General features: G+C 35.2%; 1 protein-coding gene across 1 annotated transcript; it reads left to right on the forward strand.

Moving 5' to 3' along the window:
* Nucleotides 1-870: 870 nt before the first annotated feature.
* LOC125264982 (tripartite motif-containing protein 16-like) lies at nucleotides 871-7,988 on the forward strand. The gene is made up of 6 exons (XM_048184836.1): nucleotides 871-1,545; nucleotides 2,434-2,529; nucleotides 2,626-2,859; nucleotides 4,978-5,137; nucleotides 5,982-6,029; nucleotides 6,267-7,988. Exons 1-6 carry the CDS (start codon nucleotides 973-975, stop codon nucleotides 6,782-6,784), a joined length of 1,629 nt encoding a protein of 542 aa, XP_048040793.1. The 5' UTR covers nucleotides 871-972; the 3' UTR covers nucleotides 6,785-7,988.
* The last annotated feature ends 6,827 nt before the right edge of the window (nucleotides 7,989-14,815 follow it).

Below are 14,815 nucleotides of genomic sequence, written 5' to 3' on the forward strand. Positions count from 1 at the left end.
GAGTGTTTAATAACTATAAAATCATTTACACTCTTATTATTGCATCCTGCATTATTTTTTCTTCTTCTTTTGCATGTGGGTTACCATGAAAATAAATACTAGTTCAATAACTTACCGTTCTGCCAGTTTTCACCTTTGATATTATAACAGTGATAAGAATTAAATTTGCATTGACTCAGAAGTATGCGGACGTCATTTTGTCACGTGCTGTTGCCATGGTGAATCGTAATATCGGAGCTCCATTGATGATGGCTTTTCATTGTAGTGGTGCATGGACTTAATTCAGAGTCAACCTACTCAGAGTCGACTGAACTAACTGAATTTAGCTGTTCTGAAACAGAAAACTCAGAGTTTCCCAGTTTAGGGTAAGTCAACTCAGAGTTGGTTGAACCTCCTTATTGAAACGGGCCCCAGGGAAACACATGACGACAAGGGAATCACATGACATGGGAACACATGGCAAACAGGAGACATGGCAATGAAAACATGAATAAACTTCAAAAATAAGGCATGAAACATGAACAAAACCAAAACGAGACATGACAACTTATATGGCCAAAAATGGTTTAGCTCCTGTATATTTAACCGATCTTCTATTGCCCTACAATCCATCACTCTGTTTAAGGCTCTTTAAAAATATACATGATGTTAGCTAACTGCATGATCTGTATTATCTTACAAATGTACATTCTGACATATGAACGTTACCTTGACACAGTATGTCAGTTATTTATGAGCTCTGACTCATAATTACGATGTTTTTGATTCCACTTAAAGGCCACATAAACACAGCAGGAAAGTGACTCTCCTTGATCAGGAATGAGGAAGCTGCTTTACAGACACGCCTGTTTTCCACACGTCACTCAAATACAGAAGCAGGAAAATATTTCAGCTCCTCAGTTCAGGAAAACAGAAACTGATAGTATTGTTGAGCTGTTGAGTGTTTGTGTCTCTCTGTATTCATGCAGTAAAATGGCAGAAGCCAGGATTTCTCAGGATGAGTTCACATGTCCAGTTTGTCTGGATCTCCTGAAGGATCCAGTGGCCATTCCCTGTGGACACAGTTACTGTATGTGCTGTATTACAGACTGCTGGGATCAGGAGGATGAGAAGAGAGTCTACAGCTGTCCTCAGTGCAGACAGACCTTCAGTACAAGACCTGCTTTAGGTAAAAACACCATTCTGGCTGAAATGGTGGAGAAACTGAAGAAGACTAAACTTCCTGCTGACTGTTACGCTGGAGCTGGAGACGTGCAGTGTGACGTCTGTACTGGAAGAAAATACAAAGCTGTCAAGTCCTGTCTGGTGTGTCTGGAGTCTTTCTGTCAGACTCATTTTGACCGTCATGAGGAATATCACTCTCGTAAACCACACAAAGTGATTGATGCCACTGGACGACTGCAGGACATGATCTGCCGTAAACATGATAAAGAGCTAGAAATGTACTGTATCACTGATCAACAATGCATCTGTGTGTGGTGTAAAGAGTCTGAACATAAAAACCACAACACTGTATCAACTGCAGCACAGAGGACAGAGAAACAGGTATGAACTGAGAGGGAGTGTTAACACAGAAATGAAAGTGCTGTCTTCATTTACTCACCGTTATGCCGTTCAAAACTGGTTTGACTGACTTTCTTCTGTGGAATGTAAAAGATGATATTTTGAAGAATGTCTTATCTATTTTAGTCTATACACTGAAGTTTCAAGCTCCAAAAAGGAGATAAAAGCATAAAAGTAATCTAAAAACTCCAATGGTTAAAAAAAGCAGTGCTCTTATTGCTCTTAACTATATTTAAGAAAAAAAAAAAAAAAAAAAAAAAAAGTACTTAGAGATAATATAAAATTAATTAAATGAAAGTCCAAGTGCACTTAAAGAGAGGCACTTTCATGACTATGTTTCATAAGTACACTTTATAAAGTATGCTTTGTAATAATGAAAAATAATAAAATATGATGACATCAAAAACATCAAACTTCACAGGTGTTCATGTCATGACATCATGATGTTTAGTCACATGACTGTGAAATGCAAGAACCAATGAGGTTTGATGTTATTGACGTGTCACCATATTTTATTTGGTCTCTGTAAACAGCTGAGACATTCTTCAAAATATCTTCTGTTGTGTCTCACAATAGACAGAAAGTCATACAAGTTTGGAATGACATGAGGGAGAGTAAATGATGACAGAATTAAAACTTTAGGGTGAAATATTCATATAAAACTGGACACTGATCAAATACTGCTGACATTTCAGTTTCATATTCATTCATAATCTCATTTCAAGAAACTATGAATCTGTCTTTTGAACATACAGTATAAACTTACCATGCTTGATCTTTAACCCTCCTCCAATTCTGGATTCATGTATCTTTAATTTTTAAGTGATAGTAGTTTTACGTGTCATTTGCTGTTATTGGTTTGTCCTCTAGAAACAGCTGAAGGAGACGCAGATGAAGATCCGTCAGAGAATCCAGCAGAGACAGAAAGATCTTCAGCAGCTGAGAGAGGCTGTGGAGTCTCATAAGGTGAGTCTGGAGAAGAAGAGAAGCTTGAGACGTCTCAGATTGGACTCTGTCAGTCCCGCTGAAGCCACTGTGTGATTGTGATGTGTGTCCTAACAGCGCTCTGCACAGACAGCAGTGGAGGACAGTGAGAGGATCTTTACTGAGCTCATCCGCTTCATTGAGAGAAGCTGCTCTGAGGTCACACAGCTGATCAGAGATCAGGAAGAGGCTGCAGTGAGTCGAGCTGAAGGACAACTGGAGCGACTGGAGCAGGAGATCAATGATCTGAAGAGGAGAGATGCTGAGCTGGAGCAGCTTTCACACACACATGATCACATCCATTTCCTGCAGGTAACAGAGATCTAGAAGAACAAGATCATAGTGGACTTGAGCAAGAGAAACATTTCATGAGAGCAGAATGAGCCGCTGACTGAGATGTTGTCAGGAATTCAGTCCAGTGTTTGTTATCATATAATCATCAGTCAGACTCTCATCTGATCATCTTCTGTTTAAAGAGACACACTTACAAAGACCTGGAAAATCTCACAGGAAACACATTTTCTGAGCTCTTTTTTTTTCTGTCATGGTAAAATCAGTGAACGTGATGGTGGCAATTTCCACTCAACTAGATTTATCACCATCTTTTTAATGAAACCTGACCTTATCGTGCCTTAAGGGTTCTTGTGAAGTTTCAGTGCCACTAACCAGTCAAAAGTTACAAATAATGGTCAATCTACTCGTAGACTATGAGCTGCTTTTCCTCAAATCTTCTCAATCCTACAGTGTGACTCCATATTGATCTGCTCAACTTAGATCTTAGCAGATGTTTTATCATCCAAACCTTTTTCCTATAAAGTTCACACATAGTCTTTTGTGAAAAAGAAGTGTGCTTAATTGTACTGAATATGTACTTTTACTGTTAATCACTTCAGAAATTAAAAAGTATATATTTAAAAAAAAAAAAAATTAAATACTGGACTTGCAGATAATATAATACTAATTCGATTAAAAAATAACCAATTAACATTTTCGCATTTTTCTGTAATTAATCAAAACAATGGAGTTATTAATATTTTTATATTGTAATAATTTCACTGTTACTCTCCAAATTAATGTAGAAAAAACCTTAAGACAGTATATTTTACATATTTGTTTTAATGGCATCTTTTTATGGGCATTTTGGCATAATTCTCTGCGTTATTGGTTGTTCAAGTGCGAAAGAGAAAGAGAACTGGTACGCGTCTTTCTGTGAACACGAGTTGTGTGTGTGTCACACAGACAGCTGTCTTGAGGTTCTTGAATGGTTTAAATACAATTGCTTGTATAAGAGTGTGATCATATAATGTAATGCTGACCTTAGGAAAATTATGATGGAAAAAAATGGATGCTGTGTTGTGTTAAATAGCCTATTTTAATGCATTAAAGTGAAAAAAAAATGCATTCATTAATGCGCTAATATTGTTAGCACTAAATATTAATTAAATAAAAGGCCACTTAAGTGCACTTAAAGAGAGACTGACTGTTTCATAACACACTTTTAAATAGACTTTAAAAAAGTACACTTTATGATAATGTTAAAAGTTTTAATTTGTACATTTTAAAAATCTTTTGTCATGCTTTAAAGAAGTAACCTTATATTGATGTGTTGACTAACATGCTACTAACGCACATGTACTGATATAATTTTAACTCTAGTGTGTTATTCAATATTACATTTATTTGTAATAAATTGCAAAATATATTTTACTAATATTATTATTATATTTAATAATATGCTTACTAATATATTTAAACACATCACAAACAAGTTTCAGTAGAAATTATATTAAAGTATATTTTAGTTGACCATAAATGCTGGTCAGTTCATTCAACAGTAACTTTAACCATATTTCAAAGACAACAGAAATTACATTTAAATCCTGCTTAGGTGGATCACAAAGCACTGTAAATATTAGCTAATTGCATTTAATATACATTTAAACTGTAATACATTAATTTTATTATAATAATTATTTTAATTATAATTTGAAAAATAATTAAAAGGTTAGTTCTCCCAAAAATTAAAATTCTGTCAGTCTACACCCGTAAGACCTTGAGCTTCCTGTCCTCTGATAGACGACTACCACTTTCAAAGCCCAGGGTTCAACCTTAATGTTATGAAGTGATGAGATTACTTTTTGTGTGCAAAATCCAACCAAAAATGTTACGAATTTATTCAGCAATTTCTTCTCTTTTATGTCAGTCTCCTATGCTGTTGACGTAGTAAACACAGTGCAGCACTTCCGAGTTCTATGTCAGAACACCAGTTTAAAATACTAGAGTTTTTGCATTAAATAATGAATAAGAGAAGAAAGTATATGATTGTGTGAAAGTGCTGGATTGAGGCGAGTTACTGAAGATCAACAAGAGCCGCACAGATCTGATATAGTGCAGGTTATTGGCTGAAGTTTTGATTTGTGTTTTCTGTAGAGTTTCCAGTCTCTCTCAGCACCTCCTGAATCTACAGACAAACCTGACGATCCCTTCAGTTCTCTCTTCTCTTTTGATGGCATGAGAGAATCAGTCCATCAGCTGAGAGACAAACTGGAGGATTTGTGCAAAGAGGAGATCAAGAAGATCTCTGACAGAGGTAAAGTCCTGTGCCTCGTTTATACCGACGTGTGATGAAAGATCCTTAATGTGAACGTACAACAGTTTCTGAAATGTTTCTGTGATTTATAAATGTTAATTTACACAATTCTTAAATTTTCAAAGTTTATCTTAAATTCAAGTACAATGTGAACAAGAGCATCAAATCCAACTTCAGAACGACCACAAATGTCCCTTGATGGTTCAGAAGTATGGCAAGCCGAATTAGCCGAATCTGTCTGTTTTGCACGTTGCTTTCAACAAACCCTATTATAAATGCGGCGTCAGATTTGGGATGAACTGCGGTACAAGCATGTGCCGAACAGGACACTGGAATGAATAATTCTCTCTTCCATCTCTGATATAATCTGCATGGACTTTAAGATCATCTAACTGCGTGACGTAAATTACGTTATGACGCAATTTCACATGGTTCCGTATTTTTTTATTTTTTTGGCGTTAAATATGTGTTAAAATATTTTAATGCGTTGAGGATTTTGAATTAATCGCATGCGTTAACGCATTAATGTTGACAGCCCTAATAAAAAAAAAAAAAAAAAAAAAATAAATATATATATATATATATATATATATATATATATATATATATATATATATATATATATATTATACACACACACATGATGTAGGATGAAATCCATGGAATTTAGGATCAAATCCGATACGTGTGTTTTATAAATGAGGCTCCTGGAGATTCATTTGCTCTCAGAAATGATCCTTCATCATCTAATATCATAGAGCATCATATTATAAATGTCTTAGAAATGAATGTATTTTAGCTTGTCTTTTCTCCTCACACTGTTCATGTCTGTTTATTTCCACAGTCACATTCACCAACATGAATCCCAAGACCAGGAACGACTTCCTACAGTGTAAGTCATAGAAAACAAGCAGAAAAACTCACTGAATGTGTTCATGATCTTCCTGTAGAAGGTGAAAGAAATCATGATAGAAGAGTTTAATAATTGATCAAGTAAATGATGATTCAGGCTATCTGGTCAGCTGTACTGAGACACTGATGATACACTGAACATTGAGTCATGAAGAGTTCAGATACATTAAAAGATCAGATTCATAATTCCTGATTCTGATGTGTTTCTCTCCATCAGATTCCCATCAGCTCACTCTGGATGCAAACACAGCACATAAACAGCTCTGTCTGTCTGAGAAGAACATAGTGATTACTAAAACTGACACAGTCCAGCCGTATCCTGATCATCCAGACAGATTTGATTATTATTATCAGGTGTTGAGTAGAGAGAGTGTGAGTGGATGTTGTTACTGGGAGATTGAGTGGAGTGGGAGTGTGTCTATATCAGTGTCATATAAGAGCATCAGCAGGAAGGGATCGGGTATTGAGTGTGGATTTGGATATAATGATCAGTCCTGGAGTTTGGACTGCTCTTCCTCCAGTTACTCATTCTGGCTCAATAACATACACACTGATCTCCCTGTAAAGTCCTTCAGTGGTAGAATAGGAGTGTATGTGGATCACAGTGCAGGAACTCTGTCCTTCTACAGCGTCTCTGACACAATGAACCTCATCCACACAGTCCAGACCACATTCACTCAGCCGCTCTATCCTGGGTTTTGGGTTGATTCTGGATCATCAGTGAAACTGTGTTGATGAATCAAAAATTGATTGTAGAAAGTACCTTTCAGTTAAATGATCAAACATAGGGTTCATTACAAAATGAACAGATTGAGGATAGTGTGATTTTGAATAATGAAATAACAGAAACAGATGTGAACAATGTAAAGAGTGAAGATGTGGAAAATTACATTAGTAGTGGAGAAAATAGTGTTAAAAAATCACAGTTCAAAATGAGAAAATTGTGCTGCAGAAGATGAAAGATGAAGCACTTTCTAAGATTTCAGATATTGGGCCACAAGTGATGGAAAACATGAACTCTTTAAAAGAATTGAATGACTTTCTTGACTCAACGTTTAGTAAAATTGTTGATGTAAAATAGTTCTCTCCAAATATGGACAAATTTAGAGTAGTGTTGTTGTTGCAAAAAACAGTGAGCTCTGAAGTTTTAGATAAAAAGAAAATATTCCAGCTGAAAAGATGCTAATGAAATTAAGGAAAATAAAAGTGCAAGTTCACAAAAATAGTTAATCTGCGCTTTTTCTTTTCTGTCTCGATCTTTTTCTTGCTTCTCTATATAGGTGTTTGGAAAGTTGGATCATGGATCATTCAATATTAGTTTTTCTCAATTGCTAACACACAACAATACACCATTTCCTCACAACTAGAAATACAATCTCAGAACTACACACCAACTTGTGCAAACCTCAAACTGTCACATCAAAATCAAATATTTTAGTCAAACTCAAATTCTCTTTGGTCAGAATAAATCTTTGGCCTCATATGACACGCAAAACCTACAAATACACAGACTACTTTTATTACCAGTGAACACTAGTGAGATCAATTCAATCATACTGTAATAGATATTATATACATAATCATTTATAATTAATTTACATGATTACATTAGGTTACACCAACAAAATTATTTTTTAATGGTCAGATTAGTTTTGAAATTTCCAAAATTTCCAAACTGCAAATTCCAAATACAATCTCTCACTGTCTCAATGAAACCACAGCAAAAATAGAATAGAATCTTTATTTATTGCTACATGATCTGGGCTGGTGCAATTTGTTTTCTGCAACATTTTCACAATGTCATCATGAACTTATTACAGGCCAATTCATTTGTAGTGGCTTGCACAAGAGCCCAATAGATCATTGCTTTGGGGATCAAACCAGCAACCTTCTGGTAAGCAGTCTTGAACATTAACTACTACAATACACCAGCTGTTTTTTAACATCATTTAAAAACCATGTCCATGCATGTTAGAAAAACATTTGATTTAATCTGACACTTTCATTTCAGAGAGAGTAACAACCAAGAATCTCATTGATACAACTCTAGAACAGTGTGCTGTATGTGACTGTAGAAAAAAGGCTTCTATGCGCAGGGTTTTTGCGCTCTGGTGGGACGGTCCATCTGTGTGAATGGGCAGTGGAGTGTGTCCTCTACCAGAGTTTGTGTGAGGCTACATTAGGTCTGCAGGGAGAGGAGAAGTGAAATACTGTATAGAGACAGGAGTGGAAGGATTAAGCTGGCGTGAGTGGATGTTGAGAGCATACAGGGCTGAGGAGCATCTATCATTTAGCCCAGTGTTTTAACCCCTGAAGATGCAGAGCCCCTCGGGACCTATGCTTGTATCTTCTCCATGTTCTAGAAGGCTCTTATCTTATGCCATCAAATTGAAGTTAAAGCAGTGGACACTGTGCTCTGAACACTTTGTTCTGGTAGGCAGGTCACATTACAAAAAGTGCCAACCATGTCTTTTGTTCTTTCATTTTTTGTTTCGTTTTGTTTAAATTATTTTGAATATAGGCTCTTTGGAAAAACATGCATCTACCCACATTTTTGTAGGTCCAAAAACGTAATTATGCTTACAATTCACTGCAGTTTCCAGCTGAAATGAACACAAGTGGCAGTAAAACACCAACAACTTCTATTCCTTTTGACACAAATTATGTTTACAGATTATTGATTAATAAAGACTTATTTTCATGCAGTTCCTTGCACATTACGTTCTGACCTCAAAACACATTGTGCATGATTTGTAAACTAATACATTTCACATAACCAGCTCCATATGTTTGGCTTTTTCTGAAGAAGTAAACTTGCTCATAGCTTACCTGGTACAGCATTGCAGTTACAATGCAAAGTGATCGGGTTTGAGCCCTGTGAAACAGAAGTCATTCTCAAAGACTTGTACCATCATGTTGTGGGTTGCTCATCTTCAGAGCACAAAATAAATATATTCTTAATAATCTTTCATTATTTTTGTCCACCCATTGATGGTTTTCTGGCTTCATTGTAAAACTAATCCATATGAATTGAGCAGTTTAACCCTTAAATGCATGACTGTTTCGCCAATCATTCTTACATATTCGGGTCTTTATCGACCCGGATCTATATCTAACACGGAAGGATCTCTACCTGTCCCGATAATATAAAACTCCTCTGATATTAGAGTAACAATTACAGAAGAATAAAATAAATCATATTTTGTTACCTTTTGGAGCTTGAAAGGGCTCCGTTTGAGCAGATGTTTTATGCCATCATCACTGTCCTCGCCAGAGCTCATTTCCCAGTAAATTCAGCAAATAATAGGTTAGTTTTATGTTTGAGGTCACGAATATGAGCCCATTTGTGATCTCAAACATATTCTCAAAACTATATAATTTTCAACATCTTCAAAATAAATATTTCGATCGCTAACAGCTTCACCAGATCCATCCAGTGACAGTTACAGTCATATTTGATTGCGTTCAGTACTTGCTCTGCAGTAAATTTCGTTTTCTGTCTGAATGAGTCGTCACTTCAGCATTGTGTATCAGACATTGCCACCTTGTGGAATAAAGATGAACTGCACTTATTCCGTCATCTAAAATTCAATTATTGTTGTGAAGAAAAAATATACGTACACTCATACACAGCTCGGGTCGTTAACGACCCTATACAATTTTTACAAAAAATGAATACAAAAACAGGCATTCTTTTATAATTTTTTTTTTCTTGTTATATTCTTTATAATGAATTGATTGAGGAATACCAAGAAGGTTGATGTCTAACTTTAAAAAAATAATGAGGAGGAGGGTAGTGAATGATGTCCCGGGTCACTAAAGACCCGAGGTAAGGGTTAATCCAAGTTTTCTGGAGATATGCAATAACTTTATATGATTTAATTTAGGCTTTTATTCACATATAAACATCAACACACATACATAAAGCTCATCAACTGAAGCTCAACCATGCATGCTTGACAAACCTCATTGGTTCTCATGCATCGAGCAATGTTTGAGCTTCTATTTTCCACGTGAGACAGCTCCTATCACAACACAATATTGCTATCAGTATTTCAGGAGAGGATGAGAACAGTCTGTGATTGAGTGAAGAGATTTATGTGAGTATCAGGGGAGATTCCCATTTGCACTTTCTTGCTTGCATGTCACTTTTCCTTGGGGAGTGTCTTTGGAATAGGTGAGACTCTGTCCTGTGTTGAACTCCAGAGGTTACATCATACTGGATGCTTCTTTTACCCTGAAAGGATGAAAAGCATTAAAGCTCCCCAAAGACACCGCATAGAGGAATCTTCGTTACATAAAGCCTGTGAGCTTATAGAGTCGAAGTTGAATTGACTCAAATAGCGCAGACTGCATAATCATACACACTATGTATTCTGCTTTAATGTGAAATCAAGCACTGAGTGAAAACAACTGTTTCAGGATGGCAGGACAAAGAGTCTGATGGTGAGTGCTGTTACTCTGACACAAACATGATATGCAACAATATCATAATGCAATATTATATGTGATAGTACACAATCACTATGCTTGAAATTGAGTACTTTTATGGCATATTGTACACTTTCTTTTCTTCTTCTTCTACTTTTTTTTTTTTTTTTTTTTTTTTTTGAAATAATATCTAAAATCTAATAGTATAACAATACAATAGTATTGGAGTAGTTTATCCAAAAATGAAAATGTCTTCATTATTTACTCAATCTCATGTCATTCCAAACCTTTCTTTCTTCTGTGAAACACAAAAGGAAAAGATTTGAAGAATGTTCCTGACCAGAGTCATCATAAAAGCACCATACAAGTAGTCCATATAACTTATTCCAAGAAAAGCTATTATTTGTGCAACAGACTGTAAGTGGTATTCACCGAAAATCTTCAAATACTCAAGTACTAACAAGTTGCTAGTTAGTTTATAATTATTATACATTCAGTTTTTATGACCTGAAATTAATTAAAGGACTCAATGGAATATTTTGTCATTTAAAATCAAAGAGCCCAATTCTGCCACATAGAAATCATGCTTTGGAAAATCATAATAATGACATAAAAATCAAAAATTGTGACAAAAGCCATATAAGTCATAATCATGAGATAAAGTTGAAATTATGACAAAAACTCAAAATTTTGACATACATTGAAATTATGACAGTCATAATTATGAGATAAAAAGTTGAAATTATGCTAAAAGGTATACTTATGATAGTCATGAGATAAAAAGAAGAAATTGACATACAGTAACAATTTAAAATTGAGACAAAGGCCATATTTCCAACATAATCATGAGATAAAGTCGAAATTATGACATGAATGTTGAAACTATCAAAAAGTCATAATTTTGATTTGTCATAATTTTGACTTTTTGACAATTTCAACAGTAATTATGACATACAAAGTTGAAACTGTGACAAAAGCCATTTTTTGATATTTCTAAGTCATAGTCATGAGATAAAGTGAAATTGACCGATAAGTTTAAATGATGACAAAAAGTCATACATATGACATACATTGACAGTCATAATTATGGCATAAAAAGTTGAAATTGCGACAAAATACTTTTTTTTTATATGATTTATAATTCATAATTATGACATTTATCTCGTAATTATGAGATAAAAAGTACAAATGATGACAAAAGTAATTTTTATTTACTAAGTCATGAGATAATCTTGACATAAAAAGTTGGAATTGTGACAAAAACATATTTTTGATATTTTCATATATTGATAAGTCATATTCATGAGATAAAGGGGAAATTATGACATACAAATTTAAAATATGATAAAAAGTCATAATTATAAGATAAAAACTGTCAAAATTATGAGATAAAACATGAAAATTATAGCAGCATTGTAATAATTTTGACTTTTTATCACATAATTATGACTTTTTATGATTTGATTTTTTTATGATTATGATTTACCAAAGCATTTTTTTCTTATATGGCAGAAATGGACTTCTACAAATTAGGTGATTGACAGTAGTGAAACAACAAAAGGTGACCTTTTACAGCCTCTTCTCTTATACATTCTTATAGATTTTAACCAAAAATTTACTTTGAAAAATGGGCATGCATGGACGCGATATGATTTGACTACCCATTGGCTTGGTACATTGGAAAAGTCATTTTCCCATTATTATACACTTCATCTACAAAAGGTGAGACTCTAGTCTTAGACCAACTAGTGAATTGTTACAGTAGGTCCAGTCTTTTTTTCCAGCACGCTGAACCTGGGATTTCCCGCAGTCCCCACAGCACAGTGCAGCAGACTGCGGAAGAAGTGAGAGATCGCTTGTCAGCAGGAGAAAGTCATTAATGGTAATTGTAAGTGGGGGAGTAATAGGAAAGTAATGTGCGCTGGCCTTCCTGCAGCGCCAGGCCCGAGGCTTGAGTTATTGACCTGAAGTGCAGCGCTGCGGTACACTAGAAAACAAAAAGGAAAGAGCACCCTCATGAACGACACAGCGACCTCTCCGCTGCTTTATGCTCTTTCTTTCTCTCGCTCTCTCATACATTATGCAGCAGCCATAGTGGCTGGTAAAGCTGGAAGGAACACAACGAGAGGTAAAAACAGCAATAACAACAGATCAAGGGCTAACAGAATAACTGCAGAGATTGTTCAATGACACACAAATAAAAAAAGCAGTGGGTGGATGCGTGAAGATCTCTGGCTGAATGCAACAATGTGATTTTTCACTAATGCATGTGCAGAGAGCATGCTGTAGCTCAGTGTTTGTTTGTTTTTGTTTTTTTATTGGTTTTGGATTAGAATTTTACACACATTTGGACATCAAAGAATTGTCAAATACAGTTCCCATGTGTACAAATTCTCGTGAGCTGCATAAACTCAATAGTATGCTAAATGACAAGCACTAAAAGTTGTTGTAGTTCAGAGCACATTCCAGCTAGCTTTACTGAATGCAGAAATTAGTGTGGGGCTTTTTAGTACAAAACGGAAAATATGATGCATATTTTAAAAATACATCACAATAAACAGTAATGTATTTCAAATTTGTCTTTATTAATAGTAAACTAAACAAAATTATCCATTGATTAAAGGGGTGGTTCATTGCAATTTCACTTTTTTAACTTTAGTTAGTGTGTAATGTTGCTGCTTGAGCATAAACAGTATCTGCAAAATTACAGCGCTGAAAGTTCAATGCAAACATAGATATTGTCTTTTAAAGTTAAGACAAAAACGACTGGTTTGGACTACAACGAGCTTCTTCCCGGGTTGGTGACACCATAAACAATCATAAAGTTGTGTACACCGGACGCGAGCGGCATGACGCATCAAAAGATAATAGAATCCATTACAATCTGTGATATTTTCTACACTGGATGTGCCGTGGAAGACAGCTTTCAGAATCTACATGAGTTCAGTGCTGGATATGCACAAATGCTTTTACTGAAAGATGAAGCAGTTCCCACTTTAAAAGCAGAAGCTGCTGTTTATTGGCTTCAAACTGTAAGTATGTTTTATTGTTTGTATGCTTTTCTCAGTTCCGGTTTCGCAATTTAGCGACCTCTAGTGGTGACTTGTTTATATTTAAGCAGAGCATGTGCTGTTCAGCCATTTTGTGTGAGATGTTTGAGAGTGCACATAGGCGATACCAATCTCCAACCACACTTCATTTACTCTTGGAAAAGGCATTGTCTGTTTTTTAAAGTGTTTTTTAAAGTGGAACTCAGTAAGATTTGCGAAGCTCCCCCTACAGGTTCCTTCAGTGAATCACACTGTCGTAAATACTCCAAGCGCAGCTCTGGACTACAACGACTACAACGCTCACCAGCGCAGTAGTTTTGCAAATACAGTACAAGAAATCTCGATGGAGGTGGGTAATTTTCGAAATTGTCTTATAAAGTCATAATATATACATTGTTTTTGAATTACCGTAAAGCATTTTGTCACTCTCGCGTGAACGTGAACATGAGGCGAGATTGTTTCGGGTCGGTGCAGCTCAACTTGCAAGTGCTGTTTTCTGGCGTAGACGTGCCAGAGGGGGTTAGCGCTCGCCTCAAACACACCACTACAAGTCAATTAACCATCGTAAGGACTTAGAAAACTATTTATGAAGGTAAAAAAAGTTAATTAGTTCTGCTTTAAATGAATGTTTTTTGGTGTTTTGTTAGATCATGGTGTTGTATTTGGAGATGTTAGATGTGTGTACATGTGTATATACAAGACTATCAAGTAGTAAGGATGTGTAACGACATCCTTATGTCGTGGCCTCAAGATCATATGGTGAGGGAACTATATATTATTCTCGTGGCCACAACTTCATTATGTTGAGGGAACGACATCTATTTCTCATGGCCACAAGTTAAATGTGTAAACAACCTGCGCTACCATAGCAACCTGGAATTAAGAATGATAAAATAAGGGCGGAATTAAGAAATTATTATATTAATATATTATTTGAATGCTGTCTATATAATCAACATTGCACGCAATGTAATAAGCTATAAATAGCATATTGCGCGCGACTATAGCATTCAAATGAAGTTTGTTATTAATTTGATAACAAACTTCATTTAATGATAAAAGAATATGTAAGAACATTAAATAATAAAGGCCTAGAAGAAAACATTTATCCATCCAATCTCACAGCCTTTTAATCTGATCGTGTCTTTATTATTATTATTATTATAATTATTATAATTATTATTATTAATATGCCTATTAAACCTAAATAAAATTAAGTTTATGAACATAATGAAGTCATGGCCAAGAGAAAAATATATAGTTCTCTCACCATATGATCTTGAGG

Source organism: Megalobrama amblycephala, linkage group LG1 (assembly GCF_018812025.1).
Source record: "Megalobrama amblycephala isolate DHTTF-2021 linkage group LG1, ASM1881202v1, whole genome shotgun sequence".
NCBI classification, from domain to species: Eukaryota; Metazoa; Chordata; class Actinopteri; order Cypriniformes; family Xenocyprididae; genus Megalobrama; species Megalobrama amblycephala.

Coding starts and splice junctions, on each gene's coding strand:
- LOC125264982 (XM_048184836.1), top strand. CDS start 973: ATGGCAGAAGCCAGGATTTCTCAGGATGAGTTCACATGTCCAGTTTGT. Junction 1,546..2,433: donor CACAGAGGACAGAGAAACAG/GTATGAACTGAG, acceptor TTTGTCCTCTAG/AAACAGCTGAAGGAGACGCA. Junction 6,030..6,266: donor CAGGAACGACTTCCTACAGT/GTAAGTCATAGA, acceptor TCTCTCCATCAG/ATTCCCATCAGCTCACTCTG.